The sequence below is a fragment of the Podarcis muralis genome, chromosome 5 (assembly GCF_964188315.1).
Source record: "Podarcis muralis chromosome 5, rPodMur119.hap1.1, whole genome shotgun sequence".
In the NCBI taxonomy this organism is placed as follows: domain Eukaryota; kingdom Metazoa; phylum Chordata; class Lepidosauria; order Squamata; family Lacertidae; genus Podarcis; species Podarcis muralis.
The window spans coordinates 44,525,660-44,553,444 of record NC_135659.1 but is presented as its reverse complement, the minus strand read 5'-3'; the positions used below and the strand labels follow the sequence as shown (position 1 = coordinate 44,553,444).

The following is a 27,785-nucleotide window of genomic DNA, read 5'->3' as shown; positions in this document are numbered from 1 at the left end:
TATGTGCTTATTCTTACATTCTAGTAATGGGAGTTGTTTCTTCCAGCCTTTTGCCAACTAATCTTTCAGCAGAAGCTAACTTATTCCCTACAAATTGTTTGTGTTTAGATAGTATCCCACCCATCCAATCTACCAAGTGAAATAACTTTGGGATTGGTTTATATCTTATTCTCTTTAACATTGTATATTACATTAATAACTTTATCCCAAAAGTTTCTTATTTATTTTCAGTCCCATCAAAGATGCTTGGAACATACAGTGTAGGGCCAAACTATGGGATTACCAGCCTCATATAACCAACATGCTTAAGTTTAATTAACACATGAAGAGGTTAATACCATAGAGTAAGCTGTCCTGCCAGGCTTAGCTATGTCCACTTCCCCTCACCTGGGAGGTAACCAAGCCTTTGTTCTCCCCCAGTCTGCCTAAGAGCCTCATAGTGTGAAGAGGTTTGAAGAGGTTTGAGCTCAGCCACATGGCTTTCACCAGCCATTCTTGAGTTCCTATATGCCAATACAGTGGTACCTTGCGTTAAGTACTTTACTTGTTCCGGAGGTCCGTTCTTAACCTGAGGCACCACTTTAGCTAATGGGGTCTCTTGCTGCCGCCGCACCACTGGAGCACAATTTCTGTTCTCATTCTGAAGCAAAGTTCTTAACCCAAGTCTGTAACCTGAAGCGTCTGTAACCCGAGGTACCACTGTACTTTAGGAACTTTCACTACTTCATAACTAAGCCAAGTTCTACTGCCTCTGAGCAACTTTCTGAAGCAATCGAACCTGACCTTTGGAGAGTTTGTAAGTGAACCATTTTAAAACTTACCAAAGACGTGTGGTCTTTTAGTATGGTAGGGAAAGAGGGAAACTTTGGAAAGAAACTTTTCCAGGGGGCATTTTGGAACTCCCATCACCCCAGACCAATGGCTGGGCTGGCTGGGGCTGACAGGAGTAGGAGCCGAGCACCTCCTTATCCTTCTGGCAGCTGCCCTTTCTCCTTTCCTCTCGAGGCACTCGCCAGAAACAGGCGTTATCACCACCGCCATCCGCCTGCCTGGCAGAAAACACGTCCAGGTGTACTTCGGGGGAAGTTCTCCCTTTGTCCTCCGGAGGGCGCTGCTGCTAAACGCAAGTTCCCCGCGGGAGCTGCGTTTGCAAGGCGGCATTCTTTCGCCAGCCGAGCTGCTGCGCGCGCGGCGCTTTCTCTTTCTGCCCCTCGGGAGAGTCGCCTTTTTGCACGGCTGCGCTGCCTGCCTTTGAAGTGCATGGGGGAAACCCGCGAAGCTGCCGCCGAGCGAAGTAAGTATCGCAGGGCCGAGGCTGCAAGGGGACAAAGCGCGACCAGGAGTTGCACGCGTACTTCGCAAGCTGAAGCACGCTTGGATTGCGCGGGGCGTTGCAGGCGATGCTACGCTGTCTTGCTACGTTGCACCAGCCGCTTCGGTAGTTGCTCCTTGCTCCTGGCTCGAATCGTTTAAAAGTTAGCCGTCGTTGACGCTGCAACCAGTAAGGGATTCAGAATGGTCTGCAAGTCTCCCAGATCAGTGGCAACTCTGGCAATTTATTTTATTTTATTTTTGCAAGCACGATTATTTTGCTCGAAACATCATTCGTTTGTGTGTGTGTGTGTGTGTGTTTTGTTTTGCATGTTTGCTTCCAGACGGCACTCGCGGAGATCATAATAGCATTAACAGAGCTTTTTCATCCTGTATCTTAAAAGCCCAGTGCATTTTCTTTGTAAGAGTTGAGTACAGCTGGGGCGGGTGAGAAGGGGGGGGGGATACAGAACCCATTTCCATCTAGGCTTGATGGGTGCTTTCGCATCGCGCTTCTTCGCCTCCCTGCTGTATTTCTGCGGTTGCTAATAGCGTTGGATGGACGCAGAAAGCAGAAAGATTGGCGGGGGAAGATGCCATCATCACACTTGCGTTTTCTGAGTGGGACGGAGGAGCCAAGAATCTCGCGTCCTTAGATTTTGTTTAGTAAAGAGTGCGATCCTCCAGCCTGGTGAAGCCAGTTTAGACCCATATTTGTATAAACCCAGTTTAATCTGTTTGCTGATGAATCATAAAGCTGAGCGGAGCCTCTCGACCACATTCTGCACAACTTGTTCTGTGCACTTACCCTGCAACAACTATTAAGCTTGTTGGATCGACCAGATCTCTTCTTCCTTCCCTGCCATGCACACAGTGACTTTAGATCTATTCCTGCAAGACATTTCCCATTAAGAATAGCCCACACTTGTAACAGAAAGCATCTCACAGAGCTGTAATTAGTAAAATACAGAGCTAGGGTTCCTAAACGCGTAGCACACAGGTGGTTGCATGGTGTACTTGAATATATCCAATATTCTGAACTTGCATAAATGGTGTATCCTCAGGTTGTGGAGAAAGGAGGGTTCATCACTGCTCAGTGCTTACACCGACACAGGTAAGCCACCTGAAGCTTAGTTTGTTTCAGGTACCTAATGGGTGGTGGAGGAGCATGCAGATTGAGTTCAGTTTGATTCTGTGTGTTGGATTCATTATCTGTAATTGGCTTTGTGTGATCTGCTCTGTGACGGTTTTATGGCAAAAGGTGGGATTGGAACACCCAGTGTTCAAAACTCCCATTGTTCTAGGCACATTTTGTGACAGGGAATTTCATCAGTGCGAGCAGGTTCTGAGCTCCGGGAGCAGTGCTGCGCCTAAGATTTCAGACTAAAACTGCAGAGTGGAAGGAAAGGAGGACCTTTTTCTGCCTCCCCACTTCCAGCTACTCTCTGAAGGCTGGAGAAGAGACCCTCCTAAGAATATTAGAGGAGTGGGCAGGGGAAGGACTAGAGCACATGAAAAATGAACCTAAGATTTTAGCTGCTGTTCATTCATTTTCATCTTTGTATTCTTGTTATAAAAAAGTGTGCCTAGCCATTCCGTTGTTGCGCCCTTAACCTAGGTTTAAGGTTCCATTTAGCTCCTAGCTTTCATATCTCAGTTTCTAACACTGGAGCGACCCCAAATAAAGAAATGTGCATGCTAATATTTTGTTTCCCCTGCTGTGATGGTGTTATCTGGGGGATAACCCTACATAGTAAGGATCCTGTAGCTGTTTATAGAAGCCATACACTAGAGGAGGGCAGTAGCTCAGTCGTAGAGCCTTGCTTTACAGGCAGAAGTTCCCAGGTTCAGTTTTTGGTTTGGGGAAACCCAGCCAGATGGCGGGGTATAAATGATTTATTATTATTATTATTATTATTATTATTATTATTATTATTATTATCTCCAAGTAGGTATGGGGAAAACTCCTGAGTGAAATTCTGGGGAGGTGCTGCCAGTCTGTGTCAATAATGTTGAGCTAAATGGAACTCATAGCCTGATTCTTTACAAGGTAGCTCCTATATTTTACACAATATGTTAGCCCCAGCATGCCCTCCACCTTCACTTTCCACCTCCCCCAAAGCAAAGGTTTTTCTTCTTCCTTGAGATCAAGAAAATAATGTGGCAATGTGTTGCTTCTGACTGGGCAATACGTAGAACGGGCAGATGACAAAACCCATCCAGAAATGCCTCCACAGGAGTGGCATTTCACGTAATTGTCAGCTGATGAAAAGTGACAACTAATAATGCAGGCATAGGCAAACTCTGCCCTCCAGATGTTTTGGGACTACAACTCCCATGAACCTTAGCTAACAGGACCAGTGATCAGGGATGATGGGAACTGTAGTCCCAAAACATCTGGAGGGCCGAGTTTGCCTATGCCTGTAATAACGATTATGGAAGCCTGAGTGCAACCCATCTTTAGATGCTCCCAATATGTTCTCCTGAGACCCCCTGCCCTTGAAAACTTTTTAAAGTTTACTTCAATCCAGAATTTGCGGCAGGAGGTGAGTCTTACAAGGTGTAAAAAGTACTGCCTGGTGGCAGAAAAGTTTTCTTTCCTCAAAGGCATCAGCCCCAGGGGCGTAGCTAGCTGCTCCAGTCCCCGGAGCAGCGGGGGCAGGGCGAGCAACTCACGGGGCGCCGCGGCGATCCGCCCAGGGAGTCTGCCTGGCGGACGCAAGCCCCACGCTGCCATTTTGGGCATTGCGGGGCCCTGAGCCACTGCGTCACTCCCAGGAGATACGTGTGGCTCAGGCGTGCTGCAGGCCAGGCCCCGCAGTAAGTGCCGCCCCCCTTGGTGTGCCATTTTGTCACTCCCTCAGGGATGTCACCCAGGGCGGGCCGCACCCCCTGCACCCCCCTTCCTATGCCCCTGATCAGCCCAAACCTGAGGCCCCCCACCCTGCAACTTAAGTCTTGCCCTTGAGTGTTAAGCCTAGTATCTGCAACAGCACAATTTCATGCATGTTAACTATGCTCAGTGTTCTTTAGTAAGTGCGTTTGGAATGGAAGCCTGGCAGCAGCAGCCTTATTCAGAAGTAAGACCCATTGAGTTCAATGGCACTTACTCCCAGGTTAAGTGGGTTTAGGATTGCAGCCTTACTAGCTAGTCTCTTGACACATAAGTGGGGACCCGTGGACCTGCCATTCCTGCCATTAAGCAGCCCCTTTCAAGGATGCTCTTACCACCCCCACCCCCCCAGTTTTTCAGTATTCTCCCTTTCCATATCTTTTCAAAGCTTTGAACTTTCTCAGCCTTTGTATTTACGTATTTTAGTAAATGTATACCCTTCCTGTTCATCTGGTGCTGCCTAAGACAGCTAATAAAACACATGGATATGAGTATGTGTGTGGATAGCTCTCTCTGTGTGTGAAAACAAGATGAAATACAAATAAATAAAAAAATGCAGAAACAAGACTGTAAAGGTGCAGTTCTAAATACATGTAACTTAGCAACTAAGGCCTGGATTGAGTAGAACTGACTTGAGAAGTAAGTGTAGGATCGCGCTGCTAAGTTTTGGGATTTTGATCTCGCAGCCATTGGTGTGAGGAGGGATCCACTACAATTCCCCTCCTCCTTTTCTGGAAGCGTGGGCTGAGGATGCTGAAAATGTCACTGCTGCAGCTTTTATGCAAGGGGGAAGAGAGGACTTTTTTCCTTATGAAACTGTCAATCTCGCTTATTATTTTGTAAGCGATAAAAATTGCGTTAAGCTGTTAGCCTCCCCCACAAAAATCATCCTAGAAGGCTGAACTGGAAAGTGTTCGCTGTGTTGCCTCAGATGCAAAACAAATGGCAAGCTGGTCTTCAGCTGACTCGTAGAAAAACTCTCTGATTCTAACTTCTCGTACCTGACTGAGTCACCATCCTTCCTGTCCACAAAGATGGATTCCTCCCATGCCTCTGTGGTTGCTTAATCAATATTTTCACCCTCCTTATACCAGTTCAGACTGTCCACCAAGCCTACTGTCCACTGTAACTGGCAAAAGCTCTCTGGGATCTTGAGCAGAGATCTTTCCCCATTACTACCACCTGATTTTGTTGTTGAACGTGGGACTTGGGTTGAACTTGGGACCTGCTGGCATGCAAAGTGTTAGCAGTAACCAACAGGCTGTGTACACAACACCATACCTTTAAAACACAGTCAAAGAACATCATTCCCTCAAAGAATTATGGGCACTGTAGTTAACCCCTCAAAGAGTTACGATTCCCAGGAATTCTTTACAAACTACAGTGACCTGTATTCTTTGAGAGAAAGAATGGGCATTTATTATAATTATCATCACAATCCCTCCACATTTATATAGTGGTTAAAGGCTTGGGTTCTAAGCCTTTTCCTCCAGTCTGTAAATGATATAATATATTGCTGCGTGCCACCCCAATCTCCAAGCGGTACAAGATTTGAGGAGTTCCAGGCACTCGCCCAGGGTTTGTGTTTCCTTTTGGGAATGAGGCACTGTGGAGACGGTAGTGTCTTGATGATATATGGTTTGTTCACACATATATGCAACCTGAGCCTGCGATGGAGGGGTTCACAGTATCAACAACCCCAAAGGGTCTTGTTTCTCCCATAGCCACAGCCTTGGATTCTTGCAGAAATCAGCCATGGTGCGCTCTCTCTCTGCTTTTCCAGCCTGCCACTTTTTCTTCTAGGCCACAGCAAACTCTGCCCTCAAACCCCAGCTTTGTCCTTCTAACTATCCGAGAGCTGGAGGAGAAGCCCCCCCCCCATTTCACATCTGGCACAGAACCCTTTCCTTTGCTGTCTTAATGGCCAGTTACCTCATCAGGAAGCTAGCCTCCCTTGATTGGCTGGCTAGGATTACAAGTGTCTGGCACCCACAAACTCATAACAATATGACCTGTTTTTGCCCTCTTTGTTTGGTGGAAAGCATTGACTGAAGCATCTTAGTTAATAAAATGGTTGAGTCGCATCTCTTGGCTTTGCTCCTGGTGGCCACAGAGGCATCCCACGAAATGTGTGGTATGCAAGGAGCCTGATCCTGTAATCCAATTTATTGTGAGCAGACTGTCTCTGTGAGGTTAATTAATTGGTGTTGTTAAGACAGGCAGCGTACCACGGCTTAAGCCCCCTATAATCCTTCAAGTGGATTTAAGAAGGATTGACTCACTCACATTTTGTAGACCCAGCAGGTAGGTAGATATTCCTTTGAAACCGGTGTGAGTTGTTGGCGACGAAGCTAGATCTTGAATCGAGAAACAAAGGTAGCTCACATTTTAGCATCTCTTTATATTTGCAGCATATCTGAATATTATTAATTCAGTTATTTACCAAAAGGGACCAGGGTGGGTTGCAGCAATTTAAAAATATTGGGATGAATTCAGCATTGTGCTTTGTTGAACATTCTGTCAGTGCAAACTTTTCAACTTGCCAGACAGAACAATCCCCCTCCCCTCTTCGCTGTGCTGTTTTCGGGGTTCTCCTGACCCTTCCCCAAAACTGTTTTTTGGGGGGAGCAGGGGGGAAGCCCAGTTGCACAAGTAGAATACCTTGCCCAGGGCTTCTACAGTTGGGACTTGTTGATCACAGGACTATTCCATTCTAGGGGTTGGATTCAAATCTATTGCCTGTCTTCCAAAGAACCTTTGAATATCAGACAATCTTACCACCTTATTATTATTTCTGCGATACCCCTTTTTGGCTGTTCAGGCTGTTGAAAAGCAGCAGCGCACAAGGCAATGTCTTCTGGGACAGCTTGTCTCTGTGGTCTCAGACCACCATTTCCCACAGGGGCACAAACTAATATAATTGTTGGTGTTGCGGGAGATCCTTTCATAGACTTGGAAGGTGCATTTCCAGGGCCTTAGAGACTGCAACAGACAATGCATCAGTTCTGCTGACCTTGCAAGGTACAAACCTGAGAGTCCCTGACAGTAATCGCCATCTCCCCTCTCAATTTCTCTCTGACATCAAGTACGTTTCTATGGGAAATCTTACTGCAGGGATAGGCAACCTGTGGCTCTCCAGAATTCAGATGTTGTTGGACTCCAAATCCCCTTGGCCCCAGCCAGCATGACCAAATGGTCAGGGATGGTAGGAATTGTAACCCATCAACACTTGGAGGGCCACCAGACTCCCTGGCCCACACTGAGGATCCAAAATGTAGAGCATCGCTAGAACATCTTAGTAAAAAATTAGCCAGGTTCAGAGTAGAGAGAAAGACCTGAGCACGCTTGCAAAGGGAGTCTGGAGGTGACCTCTGCAGCAGCCCAGATGCCAGTCCCCAGACCCAGCTTTTTAGGTACCAGCGATGGCTAGGCATTTTTGTTTTTGCACTCCTGACAAAGACCATTGACTTGGCCATGTCATATGGGACAGACTCAGCTCCAGAGTAGTCCCATGTTTATGTGATTCAAGAATCGTTGGGCTGTGCCAGGGATGCATTCCCCAAAGCTGAAAGAGGCACTAGATTAAGACACTTCAGATTCATCCAATCTGTCTGCAGCTTTAATAAATCTGATTTCATCACATCTCTTCATTAAATATGGATAAGATCATCCAGGATTTCTTTCACTGCCTCGTAATTCAGTTTCCCAATTAGCGTGCCCAGCTCATGTGAAAAGTGCAGTTTCCACTCGTCCTGAAGATGACAAATTAATCCCAGTTTCTAGGTTTCTCTGCCTCTGCATCAGATCTGAGATTGCATATTTCAGAACAAACACTCTTAGAGATTTATCAAAACAATTCCCTCCCCTTTCTCTCTTTATAGGTTGCCGTTAACCTTCAGACTGGGCCACGCTTTGAAATACTGTAATCTTTTGTGCATTGTCTAATTGTTGCAGGTGTTTGAAAATTATAATGAAAAAAATTAATAGCCAAACAAATCTTTAAGGCTCCCCGCAGCAATACAACTTGTACGCCTTTTAAGATAATTGCTAAATCACTTAGTCCTCGGAATACGTTTTTCTCCCATTTCATCTTGCGCTTTCCCTTCACTCGAAACCTTGCATATTATGATTAACACCTGATTCATACAAAGCATATTCATTTTTGCATGGTTATCGACTCAACTGTGCAATTACAGTGATTATTACACTGTAGATCTAGGGGTACATCCTGTGCAGCCTCCACTCCAAAATCTAGATAGCATGAGTGGCATCAGTAATTATGGAATTATGAAGACCTGGGAGCTAAGGCTCTCATGTCATAAATAGACGACAAGTAGTCAGTTGCCATTATGTGTGAATCTGCTGGTAACGGCAGTGGCCTTCAGCTCATGCATAAGAACCACCCGCTGAATCAGGCCAATGGTCCATCTAATGATCCATGGAAGTCCAGGATCATGTTCTCACAGTTGGCAGTTAAGACACCTGTGGGAAGCCCACAAACAAGACAGGAGCACATCTGCCTCCTTGCAATTCCCAGCAACTGGCATGCAGAGGCAGCCTGCCTGGGACGGTGCAGGTAAAACACAGCCAGCATGACTAGTAGCCATTGATAGCCTTGTCCTCCAATCCTTTTGTAAAGGCATCCAAGATGGGACCTGTCACTGCCTCCCATGGGAGCCAGTAGATTAGGGTTATTTTAATACTCGTCCAGTCTGTTCCACACAATGAATCTATCTTAGTTGTGAACTGCAAAACTCTTTTATTTATTAATAGGATTTCTAACACACCCTTTATCAAGTAAAAAATAAAATAAAATCCCAGGGCCAGAAATGAATAAAATATAGTCACAGATGGAAATTCAGCAGCGCAGAGAGTCAGGGCTATAGGCACAAACCATTTAAGCACCACTCTAAACAATAAATGCCTGGGCAAGCTCAGTGGTAATCTAGGATTGGAACCTGGTTGGTAATTTGGGTCGCTTCCAGATGACCTGTTTATTGAGCATTCCTCCTTACTTGTTTGCACCAAGTTTGCAGGGAGGTTAGATGGCATTGAGCATTTGTTCTGATTTGTTTGTGGGGAGGTTATACCATGTGGCATCAAACAGTTGTTATCCCACACTTTCCAGTGCATTTTCCTGTCCAATATTGGGGGCAGTGGGTTTCTTGAGCAAGATGGCCAAATCAGCTTTCAATGGGCCACCCAAATTTGCCAGTATGTGATTGAAGACAGTGCTAGTCTGGAAACGCCCAAATAGCGTTTGGTTGATGTTCACACAGAAGGATCAGTCATTGTTATTATTTATTATTTATTACATTTCTATAGAACCCTTCATTTGAGCATCACAGGGCAGTTTACAATATAAAAACGCAAGAATACATAACATAGTAACAAGCAAAATGGTTTGCTTTAACCGTGGTCTGTTTGACAGAAGGGACGGCATCAACACGTTTAATGAAAAGTTGTGACAAAAACTGCTATCTGCAATAATTAACTGGCTGTTACGTTGCTCCTAGTGTGTTGGGAGGACAGCATTCCTTTCGTCCTCAGTTCATGCTTTGTGTTTTTTATTTCCCCCCCCATTCTCTTCTCCCCTTCCCTTTTTTTCACCCCCAGCATGAATCAGGACATCAGACCTATTTCCTGGTGAAACTTTAGATGACCTGTATCTTCAGCCTCTGTTTTTAAAATGGCAAGTGGTACTTTGCGCCATGGAGTGACCATCACTGGAGCTATCCTGCTGGTGACGGGGACTCTCTGTTTTGCTTGGTGGAGTGATGGTGAGATGGGAGCCGCCCCATCTAGCAGTGAGCCAAAGATCATGCCTGATGGAGAGGTCGGACCAGTGGCAAGCTCTTCTTCCTCCTCATCTAATGCAATGCTCAGGTCCATAAGCTTCTTCTGCTGTGGAATTGGCGGTCTCCTCCTCCTTTTTGGCCTTCTGTGGTCAGCCAATGCAGGGATAATTTCTCGCCGCTATCAGTACCATTTTTCAAGGGACCTTCATTACTCCACCGTGGAGCCTCTTGAGAAACAGACCTGCAGGTCAGCACAATCTTTGCGCCCAAACCTGATGGGGGTAGATTGGTGCTTAGCTAAAACTAGGATACGTCTATGATATACAATGATAAAATATTGCTTTGTGGTTTCATTTTTTTCCCATTTGCTGCTTTTGATCTACAGCGTAGCATCTTCCCTGGCTAGCACTGTTTCAAGGTGAACTCTGTGATCTCAGTATATTGTTGCTTCCCACATATAAACCCTTTACCCCTTGGAAAAGAAAAGGGAAGTCAAATGATCAAAGGTTATGTGAAAGTTTCACCTGTATGTTTGCTTAGCAAAGCACAATGGAAAAAGTAATCGCTGCGGCCTGGTGATGATCAGTGGCCCATGAAATGCACATTAACCAGTGGGAATGTGGTCAAGTTTGACACTTGATATTCTAAATATTGTGAAAGGGCACAAGTCTCCGTAGTGTATGGGTACTGCTAAAGTGCTAGAGGCATCTGATGCAGGGACAAATTCTTCACTTAAATTGATGTTGTATACATTTATTAGTATTTTTTGCACTTCCTGCCTGTGTAATTCTAATATACCCACAGAAGGTACATTCGACTAAAGAAAATTCTCTTGTGCTTTCTCTATACCCAGTGCTTTTTTCCTTAAAAAAAATGTTTAGGGGTACTTTCATTTTCCAACTCTCATTTTCCTACTCAATGAGGCCAATGATTCACAAAATGTTTAGGGGTTTGCGTCCCCCTGCATCCCCCCAGAAAAAAGCACTGTCTATACCTATTCATGTGGGTTTTCCCCACAAGAGGCAGCGATGGCCAACAACTTGGATGCCTTTAAAAGAGGGTTAGGCAAATTTGTGGTGGATGCAGCTGTCTGTCACCGCTAACCCTGATGTCTGTGTCCCATCTCCACTGTCAGAGGCAATAGGCTTCTGAACACCAGTAGCTGGAAACTGCAGGAAGGCAGAGTGCTCCTGTGCTCAGGCACTGCTTCTGGGTTTCCCACCAAGCATCTGCTGAGAACTGGATGGGCCATTGGCCTGATCCAGCAGGCTCTTCTTATGTTCTTATATTATGCACAAGAGACCCACAGTGCAATCCTGTATATACCCGCTAAGAAATAAGGTCAATAAGATGCATATCCCAGGTAACTGTGCATAGAATTGCAGCTGCATTTACACGTCCCGTGTGACATTGTCCTTGAGGAACACATGAAAAGAGGGTGGTGGTTTTTTTTCCTTCTCGCTTCTCTCTGGCTTTCTCTCTCTCTACATTTGACATTGAGACTTCAAGAGTAATAGCTACAGCTATGGAGTTGAAAGATTGCTAATTGTGCTAAAATTATTAATCTTGCTTGCATATGCCCTTGCAAACCTTATTTTGCATCGAGATACCTCTTTTTAAAAATAATGATTAATTGGTTTTTATTTTGCCTTGGTTTGTTTCAGCACCTGGGATCCAAGCAGTATTCCCTCCTATGAAGAAGCCTTGAATTGCCAGCCTGCTGAAGACACCCCAAACGGCACACAGCCCAACAGCCTGAAGGAGAGCAGACCCCCCTTGTATCAAGTGGTGGACGAAAATGACACACGCCATGCCAGCCGTAGGCGCAGTTCCTCTGATAGCGTTTTGTTCCGGAATATTCTGCCAAGGCTGGAGTCAGCATCGTGGGACGACTCGAGCGTCGCCTGCGACACTCCGCCCCCTAGCTATGAGAGTGTTCGCTCGTGCGACGGATGACCTTGGGATCAGGTTCATCTGTCTTGGGAATCTCTAGATTACTATTGAGCTGACACCTGCCTTTTTCTTAAATTAGTTATTTGTGGCAAGCTGGAGTGGAAAAGCTAGATAGCTATTAAAAATACGAACAACTGTTTTGTCTTTTCGTAGGGGTCCCTGCCGAATTGTCGGAGGTCAGTCTCGACATTGCTTTCTTAGTGTGCGACTAATGTGAATACAACGCTTCATGTGCCGAGAATGATGCTTCAGAAGCACATACTAAGTGCATAGAAAATTCAAACTTGCGCTAAATGAAAGAACTGCTTTCATAGGTTACACTGCTGCAGGCCTTTAAGGACAGTACACAGCGAATTTGGGTAACCAGGTTGTGGATATATGACATTTTGAAAATGTTCTGAAATGCTCTTAATAAAATTACTATCAATTCTGAATTGTTTTATATGCATAGCGGGGATATAGGCAAACGTGTTTGAGTTCTGAACACCAAAGGCAATATCCAGTGCATGCAATGAAACTTCCTCTTCCTCTCCTGTGCCCTCCAGCTTCTCAAAATCTCCTCCAGAGGGGTGGGAACCTTGTGAAGCAGATTTCTTTTGGGGAGGGTTTGGGGGAAGAAGGAAGAAAGGAAATGGAAGTCCCATGGCATTGGTACAACTCTGCTGGATTACAACCCTATGTGGCAGAGAAAGGTTTCTTTCAGTGCTGAAAGGTTTCCTAAGTAGCCCCTAGAAGCCATTCTTTGATTATATTTGGCCAAATGTTACTCTTAATGAGATCATACTTAACGGGGACAAAATTCAGTTTCAAGCCAGCATCCCAGTCTTGAATATAAATACCATCTATCGAGACCACATTATCTTTCATAGTTATGATGAGTGAATGGTCATCAGTAGGTCTGGGCTCAGGATTGTTTCTGGGGGTGCTTTGCAAATGTTGCTGATGAGTTCCTGAGAATGTTTTTGTGAGCTGGGATGGAGAGGGTGTTGGTGCTGGTTTCAGTGGTTTTTATGCATATACCTCTCTATGCAGGCAAGCAAGAGGCATTATCGAAGTTCAGAGACACCTCATCCAGGCAAAAAGCAGGAGGATGCAGAGCAAGCCCAGTGAGAGGCATAGCCTGAGAAGAGGGCATGGCTGGGGAGAGTCTCAAGGGCCGGCTAGAGAGGCCTTGGAGAGCTGCATTTGCCCCTAGGCTGAGATTGCCCATCTCTGCCTGAGGACATACAAGTCTTAAGTAGGCCCAGGGAAGGTGTGGGAGGGAAGACAATCCCCAATTCGTATTAGGATGGTTACTCATAAGTTACCAAAGATAATACGCTTCTGCTGCTGCTGAGGAAGAATCCCATGTCATCTGAAACATGGGGGGAAGGAAGAGGGCAGCAGGATTGCCTTCCCTGGAAGTAACACGATTTAGTGGAACCACTGCGTGCATCTATATTTGGATTCGGTGAGGATCTAACAGATGAGAATGAACAGTTTATTTTCCTAGGTTTTTTTATGTTAAAAAAAGTAATTGTTACGGGGGAGTATTAGGACTGAGTCACATGTTTATTTTGAGGTGATAGAAGTCTTCAAGCAATGACTTTACTGCTTCATTTTCACATGGGAAGTTATTTGTCTCAAATATTGCCCACATGAAAATCTCCAGATAACTACGTAAAAGGAAACCGTTTAGAAATAACATTTTCTCTGATGACACGGTAACTTTGGTGATTCTCACACAGGAGAAATTTCAATTTCATGTGAAGATGAGGTGGTCAAAATCTCACAAGCAGGGGATTTATCCATACCCAAACCAATTCCTTGAATCTTATAATGGGTAAGGAGAAGTTTTTTCTTCTTCTCTTAGCCTGCCTTATCTCTCTTCAACTCATTTCCACCTATTACTCCCCTTTTTATTTCCCCCCAAAGTATTAACAGTAGTCTGTTTACCCTTAAGCTACAAAAGACCTCTGGACGTTTTCCAGTACTCTGTGCAAATACCTATTTCCTATTAATCTCCTTATTTCATAAAATGTTTAATGACATTTATTTAGTCAGTGTATGGACAAAGGATACACCAAGACTTCTGTGTTTTTACCAGTTGCAAAACAGGCAGGAATCCAGCAGGTAAATATTTCTCAATTGCATCTCCATGCTGGCAAAAGAAGTTACAGTTGAATTTATGCCTATTCTACAATAGTTCACTCCTGATTCTAAAGTGTGACTGCTATGGAAGTTCGGATAGGAAGTATTTGGAAGTGGGCAGGCTGCGGTTTTGCTCCCAGTTAGCTGTGAACCCTTGCCCTTCCCTACCCAAGACAGGAAAATGGTAAGAGCTTGTTTGTGTCATAAACCTGGCTTTTGTGTGTTACGTGATCAGATGCAAACAATTAGGATCAATTACTGGTCATATAAATGGAAGCCATGAATCTAGGCTACAGTGAGAAATTAAAATGGCGGCTAGGCCTGAGTTATTGTTGACACCGCTCCCCACCAGATAAGCCCTTGAGGACCCACAGGCGGATGAGGGAACCAACCCAACAGGTCATGTTGTGAAGAGCCCCCTCCATCCAAGAGTTAACTGGGCGGGTGACAGGCAAGCATTCAATAGGTGAAACATCACTACATCTCCGCAGTGCGAAAAAGAAATCACCTGATCTGAATGTTGCTATCGCACAGTTATTAAAGTACAGAGACTCTCAGAAACAAAGGTAGCAACCTTGTTCAGGAATTCAGAGCACAGGATGTCTGCTGCTGCTTTTTTTATTTTGGATAGGACACCATAACAAACTTTACTGATATAAAACCTGCTTTAATATTGTAAAAAGTAAGCTAGCGTGGGTGGCATAGCGCAATATTTAAGCCACAACACAAACCAATGAAACAGAACATGTGCTGTTGCTCCCACACTATGCCAAAAGGTGGTCTAAATGTTAAGAGAGAGAGAGGGAGAAAAAGATTCCCTCCGCTATACATAAAAATATAACCAATAGTTGTATGTTGATACAGTGCCTAAGAAGGGACGGAGTTCTCCATTTGCAACCCTAAGGTCACTTAGCTCCATGGAAGACAATGCTGGTGTTGAATCATCCTGAAGCCAAGAACCACTTTAGAGAACAGAATTGTTCCTGTGTGTGTCTCAAGGGGGAAGTTGTAACCTTTTCGCATGACACCTTTTTTTCCAAATGTTTGTTTACTAAATAGTGAAGAAACAAGAGATCGCTGTGAGGGATATAGACGGCCCAGCTATTCAGGTTTTCTTATGTCATCTGCCTGTAAATGTCAATTTGAGATAGTCCCCTCCCCTTTGCAACACCAACAATGGAGCGGTTACAATACACTGCAACCATTGCTCTCCAGCCTGGAGAAGGTGTCTGGGTGATAATACTCCACAATGATTCCTTGTGTAAAGAAGTTATGGGTGTCTTTGTTCAGTGTACAACTCAGCTCACCCCAACATTAGAAACATAAGTATACCTTAGGTGGGGGTGCAAATTTATGAGGAAAGGTTAAGGAGGACAGCAAAAAAAAAAAAAAAGGGGGGGGGAAAAGGAAAGCAAACTTTCCAACAAAAATTGCTCAGGCAAAAACAATTGCAAGCAAAGAATCCAGACTTTAGCAATTGGGATCAGAACTACAAAATTAAAGGTTTGAAGGCAAAAGAGGGGAGGGGGGGAAACCCCCAATGTTAAGAAGGAGTTGATTTGATTTTAAGAATTAGGTCAGTGTGTATGATCAACCTGCCAAGATGAGAAATGTGGATTGAGTGGAGTGTGGCCGAATTCAGTAGGAAGTAAAGCAGCACTGAGTCTGCGGACATCTCATAATATGCGCACTCAGCTCACAAATCAACCCACGTTTATGCCTCAGCCATGTTGGGTGGCTCTGCAGTGGATAGTAAATGTGGGTTGATCTGGGAGCCAAGCGTGAAGTTATCCTAGGATGCATCACTACCACATAAAAGACAGCTTGGATTACTCAATATTTGTAGCCTGCCAATTTTGTCACATAAAATAGAACCCTTACAAAGCTTGCTTTCTTTCTTTCTTTCTTTCTTTCTTTCTTTCTTTCTTTCTTTCTTTCTTTCTTTCTTTCCGCCTCAGCTTGAGGATTGCTTACAATAAATAACTGAAATTATAATTCCTTAAGGGGCAAGGTGACACATACTAATGTTCCTTTAAGAAGTGCCTTCAGCAACCAAAGATCTGGCAAACTTCACATCTGGAACCCTCAAATTAAGTTTCAGGTAATTCGGGGAAAGGCAGCATTGTGTGCAGCGTGGTATTGTCTGTCACATATTCGATCAATTCTTCCTTCAAACTAAAGAATAGGTTATGTGGGTGTTAGACAATGGATCTGGCAGCATCGGGAACGCAATTAAGTCTGGTATTTTTAGCAGGGTTGCACCCTTTTATTGGTTCAAGGGAAATATTCTACTCTGAAATTAACTGCACACAATATTAGATTATCTTCTCTATATGTATTCTTGTTTAATCTTTCCCCGTGCTACCTAGTTAAATGTAAAGCACAATCCTATGCAAGATTACCCAGAAGTAAAGTCTACTCTGTTTGATATTAGACCTTATAAAACCGGTTCTAAAAGATCTTCACTGGCTCACAATATGTTTTTGAGCATAATTCAAAGTGCTGGTGCTGACCTTTAAAGCCCCAGAAAGCCTTGGCATAGTATACCTGAAGGAGCATCTCCACCTTCATCGTTCAGCCTGAACTCCTCTGAGGGCCTTCTGGCGGTTCCCTCACTGCGAAAAGCGAAGTTACAGGGAACCAGGCAGAGGGCCTTCTCAGTAGTGGCGCCTGCCCTGTGGAGCACCCTCCCTTCAGATGTCAGAGATAATTAACCATGCAACTTTTAGAAGACATTTGAAGGCAACCCTGTGTCAGGAAGTTTTTTTTAATGTTTGATGTTTTATTATGTTTTTATATGTGCTGGAAGCCACCTAGAAGGGCTGGGACAACCCAGCCAAATGGCCAGGGTATAAAACAACAACAGCAACAGCAGCAACCACAACCACCTTATGCATCCATGAATAAAGGGCTGCCAGTGTTTTAATAGCCCTCGCTCCTGTGCCTTTCCCCATTGTTTTGTCTCTCTATGAGGCAAGCATAACTTGTTTAATTTCTTCACTTTGGGCTGTTGCTCAATGCTCAAGATCAGGGCCAGGAGAAAAGCTGGCAACCCTGACATGAAAGATGCCAAGCCAGTGAAATCACTTCTCTTCATCTGATTTACCATCTCTAATTTCATTGAAAAGTTAATCCTTCTGCAGTAAAATTACATTAGTGCTTCAGAGACAGAATATAATCTCTTCGTAAAAAACTGAACAGGGGGAGGGGGACATCGGCTCTTAAAACATGCTGGATTTTGCTAGTGATCATTTCAAATGAAATTGACTTTAAATGCAGCTCTGAAATTTATCAGGGGCTTCCACATAAACCTAGCGTGGATACATTTCCTGAGTGTGAATTTCATCTTCTTTATTCAGCTCATAGTAGCAATGAATGAATCTCCCCCAAACGTCTAGCTATATATACATTAATTACACAATGGGCCCTGCGATATTGGCTAATCCCGAGCTGCTCCTGTAGGCCAATCAGTTTGCAGATTCACCTCCTCCAGAAGCCTGATTGGCTGCTCCTGCAGGCCAATCAGTCGCTGATTCACTTCCACCTGGAGCTGGATTGGGTGGCTCCTGCGGACCAATCAGACTGCTGCATTCTGGATCCTATTGTTCTAGGATTCAGTTCAGTACATAACATTTCCCGTGATACTTTACTCCTGATTTGTTGCTGTAATTATTGTTGAAAGCTCTCCTAACACTTTAGGATTGGTAATTCTTCGGTGGCTTGGAGGTGTTATGTCTGACTTAACTATCATGAAGATCAACAGGATTTGTGAAACACTTTATGAAAACAGCTTTAAAGGGCTGGTACAAATAGTTCTGGAATCCTAAATACGGTAATTATTACTCCTTTTTTCCTTGAGTGAAATATCCAGCTAGACCAGCCTCATCAACAATAATTCCCATGCTTCCTTACTGAAAGGGAATGTGGGACAGCCATTTGCAGCATAAACTGTGAGAAGGGAAACCTCAGATCAAGTGGAAAATAATTATAGGAGCGTCTAATCTTGATTTTTCAGCTTTCTGTGCAGAGGAGTGACTACTTCACACATTGCAAAGATGCCTCTTGTGGATCATGCACTCAGCCGGCAGCCAACTTTTCGGTTCATCGTAAGTTTCCTGCATTCCATTGTGCTGGATTACACACATTTTCAAGAAGCAAAAGTTCAAGAGACTTTTTTAAGATAAGACTTTGCTTGCTTTTAAAACAGAGGATTAACCTTGCGGGAAACAAAGGACAATGACTTTAATTCCTTTGCCCTTAAAGTGATTCAGGAAAAAAATTGGAAAAGATTTAAGGATGGATTTGCATAACCTGTACTCCGCCAAAGGGTGGTATGGGGTGCTGGGGAGGGGTAGTACCTCTGATGGGGGACACGTCATGCTTCTTCTGGGGTAGTTTGTCCTCTTTTGGTCCCCACCCTGCACTCAGCTCTCACCTATGGCTCCTAGAAGCAGTCAGCATGCAACAGCAGCCCCAGGAAATGGTTTCAACTGGCCAGCTAACCAGGTGAGGGTAACCGATTGGCCTCAAACCTTTGGTGAGTTAGGGATTTCCCTTGCATGTGAAGACAGGCTCTGGCAGACTGAGTGAACAAGACCAAGAGCAGTCCAATGGTCAAGAAGGTGGTGTCTTCATGTGCTATAGAGGAAAGCGAGGTACGGATGGGGTTTGTCAACCTGGGAAGGTAGCTCATCTAAGAGAAGGAAAACTCTGATCCTAAACCTCTGCTGCCTTCGCGAGAAGAAAAGGCTAAGGAGTAAACCTTACACAATCAGGAGCAGATGGTTGGATGGCGCCTTGTACACATCCTTCTGGCAATTCCTGCAGCCAAGCTGCTGCTAAAAGTATTGCTCTTCTTTCCTTTGTACCACATCAGCAAGCCCAAGACCTCTATGCACACTGCCCAGGTTTGTGTCCTGGGAAGGTCACTTCAGTGCTGCTAACACATTGGTTTGACTTCACCCCTGGAGGCACACTCCATTGTCTCTCGAGACAGGCAGATGCCAACAACTACACCAAAGTCTGCATCCCCCACCCTACGTGGCATAGATGTATTCCACTCCTTCCTCCCATACACCTGAAAGGATTGCTTGAGATATGATACACATATGATATACTGTGCTGAAAAATGCTGCACATGTACAACCCAAATGCAGTCCCCAAATCCAAAAGCTGTAAACGTAGCAAAACAACCTGAAGCAACTGAAGTGCAACTACTGCTGTTATTGGCAGTTGCTCACCACTCACTTGAATCTGGTTATAAACTTAGCCGCATGATTGATTGATTTTGCTTGCATGAAATTCCTTTTATGATGTCTCTTTCCTAAGGTGCATTAGATGGTTTGTTCACCGCTTGATAACCTGGGACAGAGTGGTATGAAATGTGCAGGCACCTCAAGGGCTGGAGAGAGGCCACAGAATCCATGATTCTGTGGAATTTCCATTTTTGGACACAAGCACACCACTGCATAACCAGAGGAACACTTGTGGAGAAGGCCTATAGCTTCCCTGCCCTGCTTGCAGGGATTGGGAGTTTGTGGCCTTCCAGATGTTGCTGGACTCCTATTCCCATCAGCCCCAGATGTCCCCACTGTGGAAGGACATGTGGATCCAGAATTGGCCTCCACAGTCACTTACGGACTCATTGTTAAAACCTTGTTTATGGAAGACGATCTTACTAGGCTACGAGTGATCGCCAAAGATAAGAAGATATCCAACATCTGGAGGACCACAGGTTTCTCACCCCTGCCTTAGAGACATATGTTTGGTCATGGTGGGATGCAAGATTGAGGACCACTTCACACATAGCTTATATTGGCTCAGTTGCATCCATCTTTTATCAAAGCTGGACTTCCCAGACTGCTCTTCAGGGTCTATTGCGTATCTAATGTGTGCTGTAAAAGCTGTGAGTAATGTCAACAGCTGATAATGGTGTGTTTCAATGACTACTGGAGCAAGATTCATGCCTCATCTGGTGTCGACTCTCTCAAGAGCTATTCTTGTTAGAGAAGGATATTTCCACTGAGGGCTCGTAACTGAAGCCAAAGCTCCAGAAATATGAACTGAAAATATATGGATGGCCAAATAAAGATAACTTATTAGGAGCTTGGGGAGCTACCTTACTCGGGGCCTTTCTACATTTACCTCTATGGTGGAAAAGTTGCTGTGTGATCAGATTCTTTTAAGAGTGAATTTGTAGCTGATTGTCTGCCCCTTTGGTCATACGCCGCTGCTAATAGAGTGAATGTGGGGTTTTTCCCTCCACACTAATGGAGGGTTTTGCCTGAGTTGAGGGAAGTTCCATGGTTGTCATCGCAACTCTTACATACCCCTATATTCATCCAGTCAGTAAATATTGGCAGTTATGAGCATGAGCAGGGGGAATAGCCCTTTCATGGCTTAAAACAAATTTATGCCTAGTATTCCAGGATTCTAATCTTGTGGGAGTATGGGAGATTAGAAGAGGAACTACATGTTTTTGGTGAACCTGGTTATTGTGATGAAATGTTGTTTTCTGCAGCTTACAATTGCTGTCACGAACAGTGCATGGATTCAGTAGCATCATCTTCATAGGCCATGCCTTTCCTCTGAACAGAGCTCACAAACTGACAGCTTGCACTGGTCAGAGGGAGGTGGTGTAAAACTGATGTCTTCCAAACCATACCCACCAACTCCCTCAACCCAGAAACCAGGATGGTTCTTGTTTACATACCGCACAAATGAAGATGTTGGGGATCCATGACAGATCTTTCAGAAAAGTCAGGGCTTTTTCGTGGTAGAAAAGAAATGTGTGTTTGTGAGTTCATTGTTCTGGAAGACTCGGCTGAATAATACTGACACCATGTGCCAGCATGGCAAAATATCTGCAAACTTCTCCCCCCAGCAATTATATCTATAATTGGTAAGTTTAGAAATTCCCCAAATCAGACAATTTGTCCATCCAGCTCAGCATCATTCAGACTGACTGGCTGTGGCTCTCCAGGGTTTTCCCCACTGTCAATGTAGGTTGCTAATAAACTGGAAGGGTATATATGCACTTGAAGAATCGAGAAACAATAAGAAGAAAGGTTTGAGGGGAGGATTATTTAGATTTCTGATTTGTGAACAACTTCCGTTTTTGCAGGTTCATAATTTAGGCTGGCTTTCTTACATTAGGCTAGCTTTCTTCAGCTTTCCACAGCACTTTTGGTGGCGCAGCTGTGTAAAATGCCCACTAGATGGCAACCTACTCCCAAAACTTTTTCCTTCTACAAATCTCAAAGGTTTTAAGGAAAGGGGGGACGGGACCCAGCAGAATATTATCAGCTGCTTGAGGAGAAAAAGCCATAACTTAAGCAATCTCCCTTGCCTCCAAGCCCATTCTCCTAACTATAACATAAAAAAATGAAATCCGTATTATTTCTGATTTCACTAATATATCCCCTGACAGGTGGGAAAGAAGATACGAGGAACTGCATTTCAAAGCCACGCAGAGACAAGAAAAGGGTGGTGATTTTTCATTCATCCAAGAAGAAAATTGTAAAAATGGACCGATTACTAAAATCCTGCATATAAACTCAAAACTAGCAAGCTCCAACAAGGACTGAGAATGGTTCCTAAGGCAGGCAGGCAGGCAGGCAGGCAGGCGCGCGCGCGCGCGCGCACACACACACACACACACACACAGAGAGAGAGAGAGAGAGAGAGAGAGAGAGAGAGAGAGATTTTTTTGGGGGGGGGGGTGTGATGAATAGAATGAGGATGAATAGAAACTTCCACTCTATCAACATGCATTAGCAGACTATTAAAGCTAGTCAAATGACTTATAGTGGAATCCTATACAGGTCTACTCAGAAGTAAGTCCCATTGAATTAAACAGGGCTTCCTCCTAGGTAAATGCATACAGGCAATGCAGCCTGAAGTTTGTCAATATAACTGCAAATGAATGATTTTGAGAAAGCACTTTAAAGGGTGGGGCTATGATTGACATTTGATAGTGAATGGCTCATCTCCGTGAGGGATTATATTTATCCTGCCCCACATAACTGAGTTATTGTGAAAGCCTGTGTGAAAGCAATGGGGTGGGAAGGTGGGGAGGTGACAGGAGCAAAATGTAGCCATTGTGATAACTGGTCTGACTGAAAGAACACATTTTGGGGGGGGGGGGAAATAAGCGATCTTGTGAAGCCTCCTTCCTATTTGCCTTTCATAAGCAATAACTTCATTATCCAGAGCCTGGGGGAGCCACCACTGTCATCCGTGCAAGATTGCACACTGCAAAGGCCATCTGACAACACACAGGGGCAGGAAGGTTATTGTCCCATCAGAGAGTCCCCTTAAGGTCTAGACAAAGGACCAGATTGTGGAGCAGTCAGTTGGCTCTCTGGGTACTGTTTTCCTAATTCACCAGTGAGCCTCTGAAACCTGGCAACTGGGATCCGGTTCTAGAAGGGTCCTAAAACCTCCCCTCCTGAGTCCACACCCCTTTGGCAAAGCATGCTCAGCTTTTGCGCTGTATATACCTAGGGGGAAGGTTATTGTGAAGTGTCCCTGGGCAATGTTACTCATGTGTGAATGGAAGGATCTTGTTTGCATTCATTACAAACCCATTAAAAGCTGGCTGGCTGAGACCTGGGCAGGACTGGTCTGAAGGTTGCAGCTGACACTTGTCCCCTTGCTGGCTCTCTGCACCATCTCCTTGCAGTGCACCAGAGTGAGGAGGGCTGCTGTCTGGGTCAGGGACAGGTGAAGGGCTGCCCAGCCTTCCTGGACTCCCCACCACCACCCACACTTTTCCAGTGCAAGTTCTTTCCATGAATTAGCCTGCCCAGAACTTGCCTCGATTTCAATCTCTCTTCCTGGATCCCAATGGCTGAAGAGAAAACTTTTCGCCATGGGCTCATCGTCTTGGGAGTTTTTCTGGTGATGATCGGAATGTTCATCATGAGTGTCGATAAGCCCCAGATCTACATCACTTTTTGTACCTTAGGGGCCTTAGTCATCGCTACAGGGATCATTTGGAGCATGTGTCAGTGCTACCCGAAGGTAGGAAACAGTCTACTTTTCCTTTTTTCTAAAGAATGTGCCTTCAACAGTTGCATTTTGGGGGTATCAGACTTCCCAAGAATATATTTGGGCTCTTGGAAACGCCGGGATTATATGTTCCCTACTCTTTATTGAGCTTGTTAGCCTTTTAAGAAGTAGAAACTTACAAATATTTTACTTGCAAAGCAATCAAATTTTTTGGTATCCTTTACTTTACACATTGGTTTCCTTACTGTTGCCACAAAAATAATGTTGCCGTCGCAGGATAGATATTAGAATGATGTCACAATATAATGCAGTGGGAACTGTAGAAAGAATAAGTTAGGGAATGGCGAATCTAAGGCTGTTCCCTGTTGGAGTTGCAGCTTCAATCTTCTTTCTGGAAATCTAGGATTTGACTGAAGACACAGTTCGGAATGTAAAAATAAAAATAAAATGCCTTTCTTCCAGGGAACCCCTACATCTCCTTGGAGATAGATGAGAAAGAATCACTTTGCCTAGGGTGGACTGCCTCCTGAGCTTTATTTGAGATCCAAATGATACATCACATTTTCTTAATTAAATTCAGTGTTTGTGCATGTGTTTGTGTGTAGCTGCTCATTTGATGGGAGGAACTAACCCCCTTGTTCCAAGGAGTTATCTTCCCTTACTTCCCCGCTTTCCCTCCCCAGATCAGAGTAGTTTCTGTTGACGTGGAGTCTGAGAAGTTTCTTGTAAAGAACACTGCTGCTTCATCTGTTCAAAATGAGATTCCCGAGAAGAACAGGTATGTTTGCGGAAACCAAGCCTGTAAGCTTCAACTCAACAGTCTGCAATCTACTTTTTAATTAGAATACAGTACTCGCCTGTGCATATTGCAAACTGTGTTCCGCAGAGGGACAAGGTCAACGTCTGGAAACGCTGGCACAGGGCAGTGAATTGCACAATTTAAGTGTATTTTTAAGCAGGAGAAAAGCGGTGTCTTTAGGGAAAATATAAAGCTCCTCAGAGGTGTGTGTGTTTGTGTGTAAAGCATGGAACAGCTTTGGAGACCTATGCATAGGAAAGCAAAAGGCAGCAGTATTTGCAGCACAATCCTATGCTTGTCTGCTTGGAAATAGATCTCATTGAGTTCAATGTGGCTTACTCTCAGATGTGTGTATAGGATTGCAACCTCCATCTCATTTCAGTGTCTAGCCCTGCTATATATAATCCAATCCAGAAAAGGAATGTGGGCCTCCTTAGGGTTCATTCTGCACTGGCCATAAGAACAGCAGCTCCTTTGGCCTTGTCTCTCTGGGCTGTGCAGAAGCTATAACTGGTTAATCAAGATAAAATTATGGCAGCTTAAAAGAGCTTATTCTCCACCTCACATCCAAGCTTCTTCAGAACAGTGCCTCTCTCACCCTAGAGATGGATAAATCCTGGTGAAATGGTATTTGTAGTAGGTGGTCTCCTGCAGAGTGCAGTGACAGGTTGGGTATATATAGGGTGGATCTACACACAGGGGGAAACCGCTATAAATAAGCCAGAAATTAGATCCGTTATAATAAAAGAAAGATAAAACCCTATGGAAAATCGCATATAAAATTTTTCTGCTCTCTGGCACCATCTGGTGTTGCATGCTTATAGCACATTCAAATAGTTGTTGCTTTACTAATGTAGCTGAGTCCCAGGGGTGAGATAATCTTTGGCTATCCTGGTCCCAAGCTGTATAGAGCTTTGTACCAAGTTCATTAGTCACTTCTTCCCTTCCTCTCAACATTGACTAAGGGCAAGAGCACAGCCTGCTGCCAGAAGGCCTATTTTATTGTACTTCATAAGCAGTTGTTTTTCTGATTGAAAACCTGGACCCGGCACCAGCCTACTGTGTATTAGCCCAGCCTCAGAGGCGTCCATGGGCCACTCCATTCCTGGCTATATGTCATTTACTTGCTCATATCTCCCTTCCCACCACACTCCATCCATCAACTTCCCTTAAACAGCGCGAGACAATTTTCCATAATACTCCAATTGCCAACAACAGAAAGGAAAGTGAAACTAAAGTAGCTGAAGGCAGCATGACTGACGGATTTTGTATGTCCCTTTCTCCTAGTCAGCCAGGAGGGAATGGAGGACAGGTAAGAAAAGCAGGTCTCCTGACAGCTCATATCCAGATAATGAACAACTGCAACACGCTTAAGAGGAAGCAAACTTGACTAGAGAAATGCTAGGTCCTCTGAAGCTGCTCAAATTTCTGAATCAGCAAATAATCAGATTCCTGTCCCCTGTTAATAACAGATGTAACAAATCTGGTGAAGTAATATTCCACTTTCTCATGTTGTTTGCTCAGTTCCCAGACACCTTACACCAACCAGAAAGAAGCTGAAGTCTATGAGAAAAGCCTGCCGTCTTATGAACAGATCCAGATGAAAGTGGCAGGTGCAGAATCTGTGGGTGTTCTGTCTGCCCCAGTCCCACCGGTCAGGGCAGAAGGATGTACCCAGCCTGTTGTACAGGCCAAGGCAGAGGTCCACAGGGATTCAGAAAGCGATGGAGACTCCTGCAAGGACCCAATGTCCCAGAAGGACACTACAAGGTTGTACTGGTGAGTAGCTCATGCGGTGCATTCAGGGGCTGGTTTGAATTGCACACCACCCTGAACCTTATGGTCACTCTTGGTGATTTCTATTAGGCACCCTGGATAGAGAAAAGTTTGCAATGGTGGGATGGTTGTCAAATTATATAAATATTAGTTGGTTGTATGCATTTTCATTGCTTGATTAAACAAAATGAATAAATGAACATCTGCATAAAACAATGTTACTAATGCAGGTGTCAGAACCGACACAATCTTTGTAAATATGTAATATTCTATGTTAGAAATTATATCCTTTTCTATGTGTGAGATATGGTGCAATGATATATATGTACTACACACACACACACACACACACACACACACACACACACACTGTATATATATATATAAAGTGCATGCAAGAGAAAGAGAGAGAGCGCACCACTGATTGTTTATCTGGGAGCTCCTTTCGAACTGAACAAAACTGAACAGGGGTCGGCCACTGTGACAAGAGGATGTTGGATTAAATGGACCACTGGCCTGATCCAGAGCAAGGCTCTTCTTACGTTTATATGTTCTTTAATTGATTAATCTAACAGATTGGCAACATTAGTTGATTAATCTGTTAGATTAATCAGCTAATGTTACCATCCCCATAGAAGGCGGAGCTAAATATAAGATGCATGCTAGCTCTGTATCAATGAAAAGCCAACACAGTCTGTTTTGCCCGGTGTTGTTCCTTCTAGTTAAAGCAGGCATCACAAGCCCAATACCTTCCGGGTGGAGTGCAACTCCTGTTAACTCAGACCATTGGGCATGCTGGCCGGGGATGATGGGAGTTGGGTCCAAGAACATCTGGAGGGGACCACATTGGTGACTCTTGAGTTCAAGATCAAAACAATGCTGTTGGGCTGGCATGGTCAATAATATTTAATTTACTCTTAGAAACCAAGTTAAATAAATCAACAACAGCTGGTCATTCCAGAACCAGGGTGAAAAGCACAGCATCTGCCCGGCTTGATTTACTATAAACGTCCTAGTAGAAACACAAAACAGCTCAACAATCAGCCTTGGAAGCTATGTCCTTCAATGAACCTTCTCTTTAAATTCTAGTGAATCGGAAAAGTTTCCTAACCAGGCGCCACTGGCTTCTTTCCAAGAGGAAGCTGACGCCTCTTCCGTGGAATCTGCAGCCAACAGTCCGTTTCTACAGAGGTGGGAAAATGTCTCAAAGCCTATGTCTCCAACAGAAAGCCAGCTCAGATTCAAGCTTCCTTCCTATGAAGATTTTGCCCTGATCGATTCCCTGACGGCGGAAGGTCAAGGTCAAAACAATGAAAGGATAACGGCACCTAACCAAAGCCATTGCCCTATTCCTGCCCCCAGAGGAGATGGGGCATTGGCTACAGTAGGGCCTGAACGACTGGAACACAGAGCTACGCATAATGTAGAAGAGGATGACATGTACTATGGAATAAAAGAGGGAGCAGGAGATGTCCCCTCATCGGTCCGTGCTGTCTCTGAACCAAAGCACTAAGCATTAAAAATTAGGAATGAGCCCGGGAACATTCTCATGGGAGTCCAAATCCAAAGAGATGAAAGGTTGGGTGGGGGTGGGGAGTGGCTCAGACAACAAAAGGGATGCCCAAGCAATGGTAAATTTGTCCTGCTCTCTGGGGATTTGGAGGGAGTGATGGAAAATAAGGGTTAGGACCACAGCAGAAGAAGAAAAGTTTGGCTGTTTGTTGAAGTGTCTTAAGCTGTCCCTCCACTTATGCTCAACCTGTATATTTGTAAATAAAATGAAATATCACCAAATCCCATAAGCCCCCTGTGGTTTTCTTCCAAAGGAAATCAAATCTGGGTAGCACTGAACCCCTAAAAGTTCTCACCAGCCAGAGAGATGATTCAGAAAAACTCTATAAAATGGAAACAGACTCTGTATATGAGAACGGCACCCCTGTTGAGAACATATATATTGTCCCAAGAGGCAGAGTCATGACTTTTCCCTGGGAGTGTGGATGGAGGATCCATGACTCGCCTGAACATCATCTTTTGGCGCTTCTTTGCCACTTATGAAATGATACTCTATTGGGATGCAGGTGGCGCTTTGGTCTAAACCACTGAGCCTCTTGGG

The 27,785-nt window shown here is 44.4% G+C and overlaps 2 protein-coding genes across 3 annotated transcripts; both read left to right on the top strand.

Moving 5' to 3' along the window:
• Positions 1-1,130: 1,130 nt before the first annotated feature.
• On the top strand, positions 1,131-12,389 carry TMEM61 (transmembrane protein 61). Of its 2 annotated transcripts, none has more exons than XM_028733356.2 (3): positions 1,131-1,294; positions 9,821-10,249; positions 11,667-12,389. In XM_028733356.2, the coding sequence occupies exons 2-3, from the start codon at positions 9,894-9,896 to the stop codon at positions 11,956-11,958; spliced, it is 648 nt and encodes a 215-aa protein (XP_028589189.2). In that variant the 5' UTR covers positions 1,131-1,294; positions 9,821-9,893; the 3' UTR covers positions 11,959-12,389. The 2 variants fall into 2 exon arrangements, with proteins under 2 accessions (XP_028589189.2, XP_028589190.2); XM_028733357.2 differs by lacking the exon at positions 1,131-1,294 and adding an exon at positions 1,387-1,501.
• A 10,237-nt stretch (positions 12,390-22,626) lies between these two features.
• On the top strand, positions 22,627-27,466 carry BSND (barttin CLCNK type accessory subunit beta). Its single transcript, XM_028732019.2, has 4 exons — positions 22,627-23,109; positions 23,781-23,875; positions 25,421-25,675; positions 26,762-27,466. The coding sequence occupies exons 1-4, from the start codon at positions 22,933-22,935 to the stop codon at positions 27,183-27,185; spliced, it is 951 nt and encodes a 316-aa protein (XP_028587852.2). The 5' UTR covers positions 22,627-22,932; the 3' UTR covers positions 27,186-27,466.
• The last annotated feature ends 319 nt before the right edge of the window (positions 27,467-27,785 follow it).